The sequence below is a fragment of the Triplophysa rosa genome, linkage group LG5, assembly GCF_024868665.1.
Source record: "Triplophysa rosa linkage group LG5, Trosa_1v2, whole genome shotgun sequence".
Classification (NCBI taxonomy): Eukaryota; Metazoa; Chordata; class Actinopteri; order Cypriniformes; family Nemacheilidae; genus Triplophysa; species Triplophysa rosa.
The window spans coordinates 24359012-24373998 of record NC_079894.1 but is presented as its reverse complement, the minus strand read 5'-3'; the positions used below and the strand labels follow the sequence as shown (position 1 = coordinate 24373998).

At 39.5% G+C, this 14987-nt stretch overlaps 1 protein-coding gene and 1 long non-coding RNA gene across 3 annotated transcripts in view; one reads left to right on the top strand and one right to left on the bottom strand.

Annotated features, from left to right (window-relative positions):
* The first annotated feature begins 589 nt into the window (after positions 1-589).
* LOC130554106 (uncharacterized) overlaps positions 590-14987 on the top strand; it is a 57022-nt gene continuing 42624 nt past the window's right edge. Inside the window, exon 1 of the long non-coding RNA XR_008962946.1 lies at positions 590-1204. This is a non-coding gene — a long non-coding RNA (uncharacterized LOC130554106). The remainder of the gene's footprint in view (positions 1205-14987) is intronic.
* Positions 5875-14987, bottom strand: part of sema6ba (sema domain, transmembrane domain (TM), and cytoplasmic domain, (semaphorin) 6Ba) — a 172967-nt gene continuing 163854 nt past the window's right edge. Inside the window, exon 17 of one of the 2 annotated variants that reach the window (XM_057333539.1) lies at positions 5875-12768. In XM_057333539.1, the coding sequence (XP_057189522.1) occupies positions 11852-12768 (917 nt within the window). In that variant the 3' untranslated portion in view covers positions 5875-11851. The remainder of the gene's footprint in view (positions 12769-14987) is intronic. The other variant, XM_057333540.1, reaches the window with a different exon arrangement.

The window sequence follows — 14987 nt, the reverse complement described above, 5'->3', positions numbered from 1 at the left end:
AAAGCATTCTAAGACTTCTTGCCCTCACTGTACATGGTCCTGTAAGTGTAGTCTTTAAACTTGTGAAACCTTTTCAATATGATCCTTTCTGAAATAACCGCTCATCATTCTTACATGTGTTTTCTCTCTCTTTTAGTTTACCTGTAGCGCAAAGCTGAACCACAAGGATGCAGCGTTCAGTATGTTTGAATGTGTAGGCTACATGCTCGTGTTTAAAAGAGTTTCCAGAAACTATGCTGATTCAAGAACATAATCTCACAAGATTTATAAAAAGTAAAATAATTTGTGAAAATTCATTTTTTTTTCAATAGAGGATCTTATTTTGTTTGTCCTCAAAGTTTGCTCTGGATGTCATGGAAGGCAGTTAACACCTTCATTGTCCACAACAATATTGTAGTGCTTGGCATGACAAAAGATCTACACTTGTTATAAAAATAGCTCTGAATAAAAATAAAAATACTACATATACCGAAATATTAGATTTTTATTTGGTTTAGCATATTTGAATGTTTCTTTAGTCTTATTTTAAATCATTTTGAAGTGATAGTTCACTCAAAAATTAAGTGAAATTAAAATGGCGTGCATGTGTCAGGAAGTATAGCGCAAGTTTGTCCAGTGTCTTAAAAACACCAAAGTGCAGTGCACACTAAACCGCTTTCGAGCAGTATTCGGGGCTAAGTGTATCCCATCATGCATCACGTTCTGGATATATCATGAGACATTTTGCTCGGGTCTGGCGAGACACGAAATATCCTTGAACTTTTGACATTAATGACGTTCGTCTCGCTATAAGTAGGTGTTAACGGCTTTGGGTGTAGTTGGTTAAATTTTCAAAAATGGTCTAGCACATAGTTATGGTGTTTCAAAGTGTATGTTAAAAAAGAGCTGCATGGGGAGTGGCACATAAATACACAACTGTAAATTGTGTCAAGGTGTTGCTATGTGGTTTCAAGGGTGTTGTTGCACTACTGTATATTCGGATGCTTGATGTTATGAGTTTCTAAGCCACTTTCTTTCTTCTTTCTGAAAGAAGAGGGAGGGAGGGCATACGTATTCTCAACTATCTCAACAACTGGCTCATCTTGGCGCACTCGCGAGATCTGTTGTGTACGCACAGGGACCTCGTGCTCTGGCACCTCGACCGACTGGGCCTGCGGATCAACTGGGACAAGAGCAAGCTCTTCCCGGAGGAAAGCTTTCCAGTGTAAGTTATACAACTTTTTATGGTTATAACTATTTATTCTATGTTTTGCTAAGATGCGTTTTACTTTTGTTTTTGCTTTTTTGGGTACAGCTGCTTTGATACAAGACAAATAAAGCACTATAAAAAATCTTGACTATATACTTAGATATTACATATAATTTCTGAGTAAAACGTAGTGTTACACATTTTATTGGTGAAAACTCCAGAGTTATGTATTTTGTAAAACTGCTTTTTATCACATAATTAGAAACACCACATTAATTAACGTTATATGTTTTTAAGTGTGTCCCATGGGGTTAGAAATAATACAAACCCGATTCCAAAAAAGTTGGGACACTGTACAAATTGTAAATAAAAACAGAATGCAATGATGTGGAAGTTTCAAATTTCAATATTTTATTCAGAATACAACATACATGACATATCAAATGTTTAAACTGAGAGAATGTATCATTTTAAGGGAAAAATAAGTTGATTTTAAATTTCATGGCATCAACACATCTCAAAAAAGTTGGGACAAGGCCATGTTTACCACTGTGTGGCATCCCCTCTTCTTTTTATAACAGTCTGCAAACGTCTGGGGACTGAGGAGACAAGTTGCTCAAGTTTAGGAATAGGAATGTTGTCCCATTCTTGTCTAATACAGGCTTCTAGTTGCTCGACTGTCTTAGGTCTTCTTTGTCGCATCTTCCTCTTTATGATGCGCCAAATGTTTTCTATGGGTGAAAGATCTGGACTGCAGGCTGGCCATTTCAGTACCCGGATCCTTCTTCTACGCAGCCATGATGTTGTAATTGATGCAGTATGTGGTCTGGCATTGTCATGTTGGAAAATGCAAAGTCTTCCCTGAAAGAGACGACGTCTGGATGGGAGCATATGTTGTTCTAGAACTTGGATATACCTTTCAGCATTGATGGTGCCTTTCCAGATGTAAGCTGCCCATGCCACACGCACTCATGCAACCCCATACCATCAGAGATGCAGGCTTCTGAACTGAGCGCTGATAACAACTTGGGTTGTCCTTGTCCTCTTTAGTCCGGATGACATGGCGTCCCAGTTTTCCAAAAAGAACTTCAAATTTTGATTCGTCTGACCACAGAACAGTTTTCCACTTTGCCACAGTCCATTTTAAATGAGCCTTGGCCCAGAGAAAACGCCTGCGCTTCTGGATCATGTTTAGATATGGCTTCTTTTTTGACCTATAGAGTTTTAGCCGGCAACGGCGAATGGCACGGTGGATTGTGTTCACCGACAATGTTTTCTGGAAGTATTCCTGAGCCCATGTTGTGATTTCCATTACAGTAGCATTCCTGTATGTGATGCAGTGCCGTCTAAGGGCCCGAAGATCACGGGCATCCAGTATGGTTTTCCGGCCTTGACCCTTACGCACAGAGATTGTTCCAGATTCTCTGAATCTTTGGATGATATTATGCACTGTAGATGATGATAACTTCAAACTCTTTGCAATTTTTCTCTGAGAAACTCCTTTCTGATATTGCTCCACTATTTTTCGCCGCAGCATTGGGGGAATTGGTGATCCTCTGCCCATCTTGACTTCTGAGAGACACTGCCACTCTGAGAGGCTCTTTTTATACCCAATCATGTTGCCAATTGACCTAATAAGTTGCAAATTGGTCCTCCAGCTGTTCCTTATATGTACATTTAACTTTTCTGGCCTCTTATTGCTACCTGTCCCAACTTTTTTGGAATGTGTAGCTCTCATGAAATCCAAAATGAGCCAATATTTGGCATGACATTTCAAAATGTCTCACTTTCAACATTTGATATGTTATCTATATTCTATTGTGAATAAAATATAAGTTTATGAGATTCGTAAATTATTGCATTCCTTTTTTATTCACAATTTGTACAGTGTCCCAACTTTTTTGGAATCGGGTTTGTACATGCTCACTTGGTATATTCACACCCACTACAACACTTGGGCCAGAAAATACGTCGTGGAAGTGGTCAAATGGTCAAGTGCAAAGACCGCAAGTGGGGTATTTGGACGCAGATCTAGTTGTCTCTGGCCCCAGTTGAGAAACCAGACCGTGTGGTCGTATGAGTTGGAGGACTTGTTGCGTGAAACACAGATGTAAGGGCTGTCTGCCCTCTTGTGGTCATCTTGTGTTTTGCAGAACACGCACAGTGAAATTACTGTTCATTATGTCACCACAGATAAACAGGGATTGTAAATATTAACAAACAAATAATTAAACAAAACAAATACTATAAACGGGATTTACGAGAAGAGTCCTATAGCAAAGAAAAATGGAAACTCCTTAAAGATGTCTTACAGTTGTTGAGATGGTAATGCCTATGCAGTTTTGTTATACACAAAACAGCCAAACATTACATTGGGACTCTATATTATCATCTAAAAACCAGTGGTGCTGTTAAATGACCTCCCCAAGTGTGTCAAGAGCTGTATTTTGCTTTGTCATTGTCATGGGTCAACATTCGGGCTTTGTATCTCATATCTTTATATTCCTCAAAGTAGTGTTGTCAAAAATATCGATATTTCGATAAGTATCGATAATGAAAAATCTGAAACGGTCCCAATACGCATGTCCCACTTATCGATACCAGCTGCGCGTTCCCGCTCACTCTCTTTTTTCCGACAGTGAGTTGACACACACTGCACGTGAACGCTGTGTCAACAGATCTCCGCCTCCTCTCACAGACTTGACTCGTTTGGGGCAGTTAAAAAGTGTTAATGTTAAAAAAGATGGCCAGTGCAGAGTCTCAGTAACACATCTGGCGCTTGGTGAACGCTCGTTTACGCTTCCCGTGTTTACCATCGCGCTCTATGTATGTGCGCTGATCAATAATTACATCCACGCGTTTTATTCGCCCTGGTTATATGTTGTTTATGTTTTAACAGAGTCTCCGCAACAGTTCTCATGTTTAATGCACGCGTTTCTGTCTTCATGTGCGCTCATCAATGATTTCATCCACTCGTCTCGTTCGCTCTGGTTAAGTTGATGTTTGAAATGATGCTGGTGCGAGTAAAGTCTCCGCAACAGTTCTTGCGTGTGATACACGTTTGCACTCCAGTGTTTACCATAGCGCTCCATGTGTGTGCGCTGTTCAATGATTTCATCCACTCGTCTCGTTCGCTCTGGTTAAGTTGATGTTTGAAATGATGCTGGTGCGGGTAAAGTCTCGCAACAGTTCTCGCGTGTGATACACGTTTGCACTTCCGTGTTTACCATAGCGCTCTATGTGTGTGCGCTGTTCAATGATTTCATCCACTCCTCTCATTCGCTCCGGTTAAAAGTTGTTAATGTTAGAAAGATGTCCAGTGCGGAGTCTCTGCAACAGTTCATGCGTTTAAAGTTTGCGTTTCTGTCTATATGTGCGCTGATCAATAATTAAATGTGAATAAAAGCCAAATAAAAAAATTGTAATCATATAAATGTAGGCTATTAACTAACATTAACGAACAAAGAATGAGCAATACATTTGTTCAAGTTTTTTTAAATCTCTTTTAAATGTTAGTTAAAAAATACAACTATTTATGCAAGCTCTGGTCCATTAATACTGACAAATACAACTTTGATTTTAAATAATAAATGTATTAGTAAAATGAACATCAGATTAACAATTAATAAATAATGTAAAAATATACCTCATTGTCTAATCTTGTTCAATTTAACTTTAAATAAAATGTAAAACATTTAGGGCCTTATTGTTATGGAAGTTTTTCCCCCGTGGTATCGAAAGTGGTATCGAATATCGATATTTTTTTAGGTATTGTATCGAAGTTAGAAATTCCAGTATCGTGACAACACTACCTCAAAGTGCTTTCAATAAAGTATTATGGTATCGCCAGTACTTTTTACTTTTTAGTAAGCCAGTTTACTACAGTTTTGAGACACCTAAACATTTTGATTTGTAGTCATGAAGTCGAATCCCATTTCTCACAATCACTATTTTAACAGATGGATTTAATGCATTTGAATGAAAACATGATTACTATAAAATAGATTGTGGGCTGTTTGTAATGCATTTTTTTTCTGGCAGATACTGTTACACATGACTGATTAGTAAAACACATTAAAAAGTTAAAGAAGGTATGTTAAATGAAACTATATTATGCAAACTGTCTGATGTAATTGACGTGTTGATATGTCTAATTAACTCCATGTAATGATCCTTCAAAACAACATCACTAGTCTTCAGATATTCCTGAGATGTTGCCATGGCGACAAGCATCCCCATAGCAACAGAGAGATGCTCTGTGAAATATTAAACGTGTATTCTGTGTAGCACCCTTTAGTGGAGAGTGTCGTGCAAGTGCACCCACTACAAATTAGAAACAAAAAGAAACTGTCTAAGAAAATCAGTTTATCTCATTTATTTTTTCTAGACACGAATAAGAATAAATGAAGCGCAAATGGAAACTATTGCATAGTTCTTATGTGTCTCAAATATTTCTCTTGTAAAATAAGTCTCATAATATCTCCATTAGAGTTTCAGAAGCCATCTCATCAATGTCACAACCTGTGCTCAGATTTGTCAAGTTTGTAATCAAAAGTCAATATTATGGAAGATCTCAATATGAACTCAAACATTTCCCATCAAATCCAGATTATTTCCCATCAAATCCAGATTATTTTACATCTACAATCGACACTATTTCTGCAGAGATCACATCCACTCTTATAATTTGACACATTAAAGAGACGAGATCAAACAGTCAAATGTGTTTATTAGAATGATAAAATCTCCATGTCGATCGCCTTTTGAAAATAAGTGTGCGCTCCAGTATTGTGTAGTGCGTCCTGTACATTTCTGATACTGGGTGTATAAGTGTGAATATCTATACATGGGTGATTACTTAAAAACCAACAAACAAACAAAACAATTTTTACTGTATACGTCCCCCGTCTTCTATACACAGGGACATCACATCATCCCCAGTGATGGGGTCAAACTCAGTATTTGAGCTATATACAGAGCAGCTGAGTGTAAACTCAACGTAATACTGATTCGGTCGCACACAGAGCCTTTCAACACGAAGGCAAATCTGTGTCGCCATGTACAGTCTTACAAAATGTCCGGTTTCAAGAGATCCAGAGTCCTTCGTTCTTTGCAGAGTCTTTGAAAACCAGCAAATGTGATCATTCGTGGAACAGTTCAAGGAAATGCGCGGTGAAAGAGTCAAAGAAATGACATAACATGAATCCTGTACAATATTGTGCTCGTGATGAAAGAGATAAAGACCTCTTGGTTGTAACAGCATGTACATTCACAGCACATTCAACACTTTCATTTGACGAAAATATACCAGAATTAACACACAAGACACTGTGTGAAAATCGATGTCAGTCAACTCCACTTTAACAGATGAAAATATAGAAATAACTACAAAAAAAAGATAAATATTGTGAGGGGAAAAGTTGATATTTAAAGCCATTTTCATTTACAAAGAGGGACGTTAGGCACTGAATTTCTCTGTCTTCATTCAAGGCAGTTTGTGTTTCTTCAGGCCGGAAAGAAGGATTTAGGCCTACTTTGTGATCGTAAACTAACTAGATGTGCAGAATGAGTCGCATGGCAATGTAAAAACACCGGGTTTGAATCGAAACCGAAAAACAACAGCAGTGGCTATTCACTAAGGTCATGGGCATCATTAAAAATACTGACCCACCCTATTAAATATTTTGGTATCTTACTATTTTTTAAGCCGTCATTTGGCAAATATATACATTAAACAGGTATGGCACAATTCGTCTGAGGTTGACAAGTTTGAATAAACTTGCTAATGATATGCATATGCTCATTTGTCTTCCACACAAATAGGAATCTAATATTTGCCTTTCTTACTTCCTGAATTGAATTAGGCTACTTGCGTGCCCTTGAGCCAAAGGTAAGCAGAAACATCTATACATTTCCTGTCTAGTGTTTCTGTGTTCTGGATTCTATTTCCTGCCTGGTGTGTGTCAGTTGTTGCTGAAGAGAGACGTAAATACACATGCACGGTGACTCTCCTTTCAGCTGGATTTATGAGCTAATCAATGTTCAACCAACCGTCGCGTATAACTGCAAGCGTGTGTGTTTGCTACGTGCACTAGCAGAGGTGTGTGCAGGGTCTCTAGATGGCTGCGGTTAAGAGATGCGTTTTTAAAAAGCACATTCAAGCACGTGCTTTTAATAAGCAACATGTTGCAGGTGCAGGAGCGCCATTATTAAGTGCATTCCTGTGCACTCGATTGTGCATGTGGCGAGTCATCTAATCAGACATCTGCTTTCAATGCCTCACACACTGATGCTATTAACCATTTCATAACAAAACTAGGTGGTTCTATGTGGAGATGGGCACTTAGTATGTGTGTGTGACCGAGAGAGAGAGAGAGGAGGCTATGTTCCAAACTCCAGTGTGCTTCCTCGTTGTCTAACTTCTGAGGCAGTTTCCTAATGGAAATGAAACCTTTAAGCGCTTGATTCAAACTGTGTGAAGCTGGTAGAGCAGTATGAGTCACCATCTGGATAAGATGTATAGCATAAAAGCACCGTAAGTCACTTTGGATAAAAGCATCTGCCAGATGTGTGAAGGTGAAACTGTTTTTGTAGATAGGAACTATATGAAACAATAGACCTGGCTAACAAACAGCTCATTCCAATAGTCTGCTTACCTAAAAATATGACATTTTAAAAGCTAAAGAAATTGTAAAAATAGATCTTCTAAATATTATTTTAGAACGGATGAATAACAGTAAATTTAGCGTTTAATAAAATGAAAAATATATATTTTAAAAGCATCCAGGATTCAACATTAAAGGGGTTATACTGTATGGCGCGAATACGTGTTTTTCTGTGTCGTTGGTGTGTTATAAGTTGACCATGCATTAGTCTCGCATCTTCATGCTGAAGGTCTGGTAATTTTGGACACTTTTATTGGTCAAGGCTCGCCCAAAAGACAATATGACTGACAGGTGAAGCTACCAATCCAGTACAGTTTTTTGCTGCGTCATGTTTAGTGGCGTGGAAATGACCCCACAATTACAGACCGATGTGCAACTAGTAAATCATTCATTCACGATCGTCTCCAAATTTACTTTTACAATGGCGCTTCAGTCTCCTAGAGCACCGGCTTAAACACACATGTAAATACACGTAACTAAAGCAAACTAATGTAAGCATAAAACAGCTGTTTAGTAAGTTTTATGCATTAAAACAGAAAATACACGAAACCTACTTGGCAGAGAACAATAGCATTACTTACCATTGTACAACGGAGTACACTTCGTCGACAGCCATGCCAATAAGACGTTCCCGGTAAACATTTGTTTGGAGCATATCTCTCCACTTTTTAACTCCAACAAGCAGTTCTGGAGAATCAAACACACGACTAAACCGTCCAACTGCTATGTCAGCGTCTGCTCTTTCATCTTGGCCCGCATATGCGGCGGATATCCCCTTCTCGTTGTGAGGTATTTTACTTGATCTTCCATTAATAGATGTGAGAGGGCAAACAACAAGCAAAATTGTATCTCTATGGTACCCCTCCAAATTCTGGGAGACGGTCGGCCAGGATTGAAAGATAAGACTTTTGCCATATCCAGTCGGCAAATACGTTAAAACATCTCTTTTAGACTCCACTAAGTACCTCAAACAAAACTCTTGGACGTCTTTTATTGAATCTATACTATGAACCTCGCATACTTTTAAAAAAGCAGCGTTTAGTCTGTCTTGATGAACGCTCATTGTCACTGATGTAACACGGAAGCTTTCTAATTCGATCGGACCGCTTTGTTTTGTTTCCCGGCGGACCGTTAAAGAACGCGACACACACGTCTCCCGGAAATCCTGTGGAATTTAACCAGACAACGACTTCGAACTCGTTGAAGTGTTTCCAAAAAAGTGTGCCAAATGTATCAAGACGTTCAGCCAACGGATCTTGGGCGTGATGTCTGAGGCTGAGACTACCCATGCATGTATTAGACACGTACAATTGCACAAATGAAAGTATCGGAACAAAAGATGCATTCTATCTAAAAGCGAATGCTCACCCAGACCTGCCTGAAACGCCTCGTGTAACCACATCCCACAAATCTACGTCAGTTGGTGGTATGAGTGGATTAAGACAGCCCAAATGTTAACGCAAGTAAGGTGGGAATACCTGTCAGTACAATTGCTTTGGAACCTGATGTTCCAAATATGGTAAAACGCGTTACATTTTCATCACACACTTGCAGTATTCGACCAATCACTATGCACTGGTTAACTGGCCAATCATAGCACACCTCGCTTTTCAGAGCGATGAGCTTTGTTAAAAATCTGTGCGTTTCAGTGAGGCTTTTTTGAAGCTTAAATCGTGAATACGCATTGCATTACATCTAAAACAGACGATAATATTTGTTTTAGCCGTGTCATATGACCCCTTTAACTCTTTTTCCCACCAACATTTTTAAAAACCCTTTTCACAAAACTTTGATGTTCTTCTGAAGACGTTATTCTACATCACTGTACCTATATAACACACAATATATCAATCACACCCCCTACTGTATATCAGTAAAACACAGAAATCCATAAAAATGGTGGGTAAGTTTTCCACTTTTTAAAAGATGTGTTAATTAAAGTTTCCGTGTACGAAAATCATTGGCATCTAGTGGTGAGTTAGCAAATTTTTAGTGTTAAAAATACTGAAATTCCTGTCAATGATGGGGAAGGAGTTAGATGAAAATTTCACTTTGCTTGTTCTAATACATTATTCGTGAAGGATAATGTTGCCTTAGAATTTGGACAAAACAGGGTGTCACAAGGTAACATAATTTTGCCCAACTTTTTCAAACAACCTTTTTATTAGATTTTCAACTATCATGTCTTAAAAATACTGTTGAGGTAAACAGCTCACTACGGTTTGGAACACTGCCCGACTGCATTCTGCTGAAAATGTGATTACGGTTCTCGTGTGACATTGTAGACATCAATATTGACTTTTAGGGAAACAAACAAAGATCTCTGATCTTCATATACAACAGACATTCGTTCAAATGCAGGAATAGGCCCCATTTCAACATATATAGTGATGATGTTGAACTTTTATAGGGACATACTGGATATTTTTACAAGTCAGATTCAAGGAAGATAAAAGTGTATCACGGAGGATGGGTTTCATGACTAAAAACAAGAAAATATCAAACAAAAGTGTAGGGAAATGTGTCTTGGAATATATATAAAGAGCAATGTGATTGGTTACTTCACAGACACAAAACCGATGACATAACATATTAGTTATGTTTTAAGTCACATGATCATTTGTAGTCTTTTCGTTTGCTTCAGTCCTCTCCTATCTGGTATCCTTCTCATTGTCTCATTCTCGTGTAGAGTCCAGAACTGACAAAAGTAAAACGTATGGTCTTTAGTGTCTTCAGAGGGAAAATAATCACACAGAATAGTATTAAATTGTCAAGTCTCTTTCTCTGATCCTCATTGCGTCTTTCCACAAATCATCTCCATTCTGTGTTCCGTTCAAAGTCAAATCGTGTAAAAAATCACTGTACAAAACAAGAAATAAAACAGACCAAAAAGATTTCGATTCCAGCATGTTCAGAAGTTCTCATTATTTCAGAGCTCCTTATTTCTCTGATAAAACTCAGCGACAACACAGAGCTACACAGAACACAGGAATTAATTTAGTCGAGGCCAGAAAACATCTGACCAACATTTTCTTACTCTCTCTCTCTCTCTTTGTCTCTCCCTCTTTTCATTCAATGTCTGAACTTAGGTAATACTGCGGTAAAGTCCTCAGCTCACTAGACATTAGTGTCTGTAACAGGGTTGAAATGGCATCTTTGATCAACAGATAATGATATTATACTCTGAGCAAGGTAGTGCTCTTTTCAATGTTTTCATTTATTTTGCAATTTCGTTCACTAAAATATCTGTTAGCCATTTGGAACGTATACATGGGAGAGGCTATGGCAGATTCAAAGAGGATGAGCCTTGACTGTGACACAAATTAAATGACAATGTAAATTACACCCTTCCCCATAAAAGGTTTTTAAACTGAGCTGTTTGTACATCTTTCCTTTCGATCAGTTGACCTGGCAAAAAACACCAAGTGGTGTCTTTACTTTGCAATTTCTCTGTCATGAGAATCTGCATGCGTTTCATCGTGTTTTCACTGTGCACATAAATCAGTTACCTGTCATCCACTGTTACCTGCAATTGTGAATCCGTCTCAAGTCTTTAAAACGGCTGCCATTTTCCTTTATCTGATAAATACACAATAATGTTTGGCCATCCGCACTCACAGTCAGTCAGAAAGAGTGAGAGCCAGTGGGAAAAGCATTTTCTGATTGCTGCGTGCCTACATCGAATTGTGAGTGAAAGAGAGAGCGACTAAGAGAGAGAGAGAGAGAGAGAGGGGCTATTTGTAGAAACGGCTGCTCTTCTCTTAGTCAGCGAGGTCCATTTACAGTAGTTCGTCCTCCTCTCATGTGACATGTGGCAGCAGCACCGGACACTGAGCTCAGATAAAAACAACACGACAAGCAGGTAACAAAGAAAGAAAGAGAGAGAGAGACACAACGAACCACCGTGATTGGCCAGTTATGTGCCGGCTCTCGACATGTGAATTCAGCTTCTCACATTTCTTCATTTCCTTGCTCCTCAAAAACTTCTTCTCTCGGTTCACTGGCCAGTGGGCGTCCGATCACTCCCTCCCTTACCGAGCAGGTGGCTGTACTCTGCCAGGTCGATAAACCCTCGGGACCCGTGCAGATGGGAGCGCGTCAGACCCGCAGGATGCTGCGAAGTTGGAGTGTAGTGATGGCCCGTTGGAGGTAAACCATGACTGCTGATGATGTATCCTTCGTGGGTCCAACGAAGAGGCTCTCCGCTGTACTCCATCTGGTTGCTCGGGGCTGACACCACCCTACGTCGGTCTGGAGAGTCTTGGGGAGTCATGGGGTAATTGTATTCACCCGCCGACTTGCGAAGAAGAGTGCTAGGGCGTATGCCTTGGTCACGGTACTTGGAGAGGGAAACGTAGCGTTGACGGTCAATGCCGGTCTCGATGGCCTCCTCGTGTCGCCGCCCGGTGCCCTGTAAGAGCTTGGAGCTGAGGAATAGGGTGGAGGGTGGTGGTGGGCACTGGGTGCCCACAGAGCTCAAGTAGGTTTGACTTTGATCCCAGCTGGAGCCGGAGTCGGATAGGCGTAACCCGCGTTTCTGTTGCAGGGGTGTCTGCTCGGGCGTAGGTAGTAGACCTGGGTCCAGGTCACCCGCTTTCACCCAGCCGTTGGGCATGACGAAGAGAGTCTCGCCCTGTGACCGTGGACGGTCTGAAACACTGTGTCGGGATACGCTCATTACGGAGCCGCTCCTACTTTGTCCCATCATGCAACGCTCCTTCTCGCTCTTCCGCTGCCCGCTGGCGGATGGGGTGTGGCTGTGAGAACGATGACGGTGTTTCTGGCCCATGATCCAGCACACAGCCAGACCTGAGAGCGCCGCCCCGGTGGAGAACGCTGATACTGCGGCGACAACCAATAAGTTCAAAGTAACAAGACTTTCAGGTTCATCCATAAAACTCTCACGTACAAGGCCTGAGAGAAAGAAAGGGAGATGCAAATTAGAGAGGGAGACAGACAGACACAGAGAGAGAGAGGAAAATATAGTAGAATTCCAGTAATAAAATCTCTCAAATTACATAAAATACAACAAGCACAGAACACGCCAAAATGGGAATTCACAAAGAACGAATTACACCCAGAAAGTTCTTTATTTGCACATATTGTCCTAGAACATGATTCATTACAGCTATGCAAATACAGTAATGCTGCTAACACAGTCACAAAAATTAGTGTTGTTTGCAATTTGCTTGAGTCTATTCCCCAATTTCCAAGCTGGTTCTGTTTGTGGCACACTACCAGATCTGACAAACTTATATCTGTTAGTCAGACACCTGAAGCATGTCTTTAGAATTTGAAAAGTGTGCTCAACTACACTGCAGGTCCTTTAACATCCCTTTAAAATAAAATTACATTTAACGCCTGTTTCCCTTGGGCAGTAGGAGTGCAATGTTAATTGTGGGGGTTGATGTTCAGGAATTGGGTTTTATGATGAGCTTCATTTGCATAAAAAGAAGGTGTTTGCACAGAAAAGAATGGCATGAACTGAGCAGTTCATACATACAGAGAGTACAAATAGAGAACACAAAAAGAGAATACATATAGATAACTTGCAGTAATACATATAGAAAACATGCATAAAGAGAATGTGAAGCTGACGTCATGCCCTATGTTGCATGTTGCAGTGGTGCTGCCATCTTGGGAGGATAATACTCCACTGCTATTATTGTTTTGATATGTAGTTACTTGTTTTGTTTGATATATGGAGAAATCGAAAATGAAATAACCAGGGGCTTTTCCTGAACGACTCTGCGTAATACTATTGCAGTTTTTAACACAGCAAGACCGACCTACCATAGTTATATTTCCTAATCAAACAAGAAAAACAAAACAAAACACTGCATTGAACGCGCAACATTCAACGCGGCGTGACGTCGATTAACAAGCTCTATAGAAAATACTTAGAAAAACATGCATATGTGGAATACATATATACAGTAGAAAGCATGCAAATAGAAAATATATGGAAAAACATGCATATACAGTAGAGAATACATATATAGAAAACATTCATATAGACAATACTTAGAAAAACATGCATTCTCTAGATAATACATATATAGAAAACACGAATATAGAAAATAAATGGGGAAAAACATGCATATAGAGAATACATATACAGAAAACATACAGTGAGAAAACATACCTATAGAGAATTAATATATCACACTTATACATAGAGAATACATACTGTATATAGCAAACATGCATAAAGAAAATATACTGAAAACATGCATATAGATAATACATCGAAAAAGATACATATTGAGCACACTTATATAGAGTGAAGTGAAAGTGAAGTGAAGTGAAAGTGACCTATTAGTCAGATATGGTGACCCATACCCGAAATGTGACCTCTGCATTTAACCCATCCAGAGAGTAGTGAACACACGAACAGCAAGTGGTGAACACACGTACACCCGGAGCAGTGGGCAGCTATCACTGCAGCGCCCGGGGAGCAAGTAGGTGTAAGGTGCCTTGCTCAAGGGCACCTCAGTCGCTACCCTCCGGCTCTGGGAATCGAACCCGCAACCTTCTGGTCACGAGACAGACTCTCTAACCATTAGGCCACGACTGCCCATTAGGCCACGAGAGAGTGCATAACAAACATATAGAGAAAATTTAGCATAGAGAAAATATGTAGAGATGACATAGACATGGACAATATTTACATAGAGAATACACTTGGAGAACATACATATAGAAAATATTCATAGTGAATACATATAGATAACATACACATGGAGACTATAGAGAGAGAACATGCATATGGAAAATGCAAAAAGAAAATAAATAAATTTGCTATGCATATAGAAAACAGGCATGTAGAGAACATAAAAGAAATGTATGCAGAGAGCATGCATACATAAAGAAAATACTAACATCCACAACCATTGACATAATTCTGCTCTGGAGGGCCAACAATTTAAAAAAATTGCTTACAGAAGCATGAGAGGAGTTCATCTCCACTTACTGTATGAAACTGTGTGAAATTGGCTTATTGAGTTTCTGTACATTTCAACCCCAACAATCGATCACAAAACAAGAGATTGTTGACTACAGCCTCTCTTCAATCAGTTGATCAGATAGACAGAGTACATGGTGATGCTCTTACAGAAAATGTAACATGACTT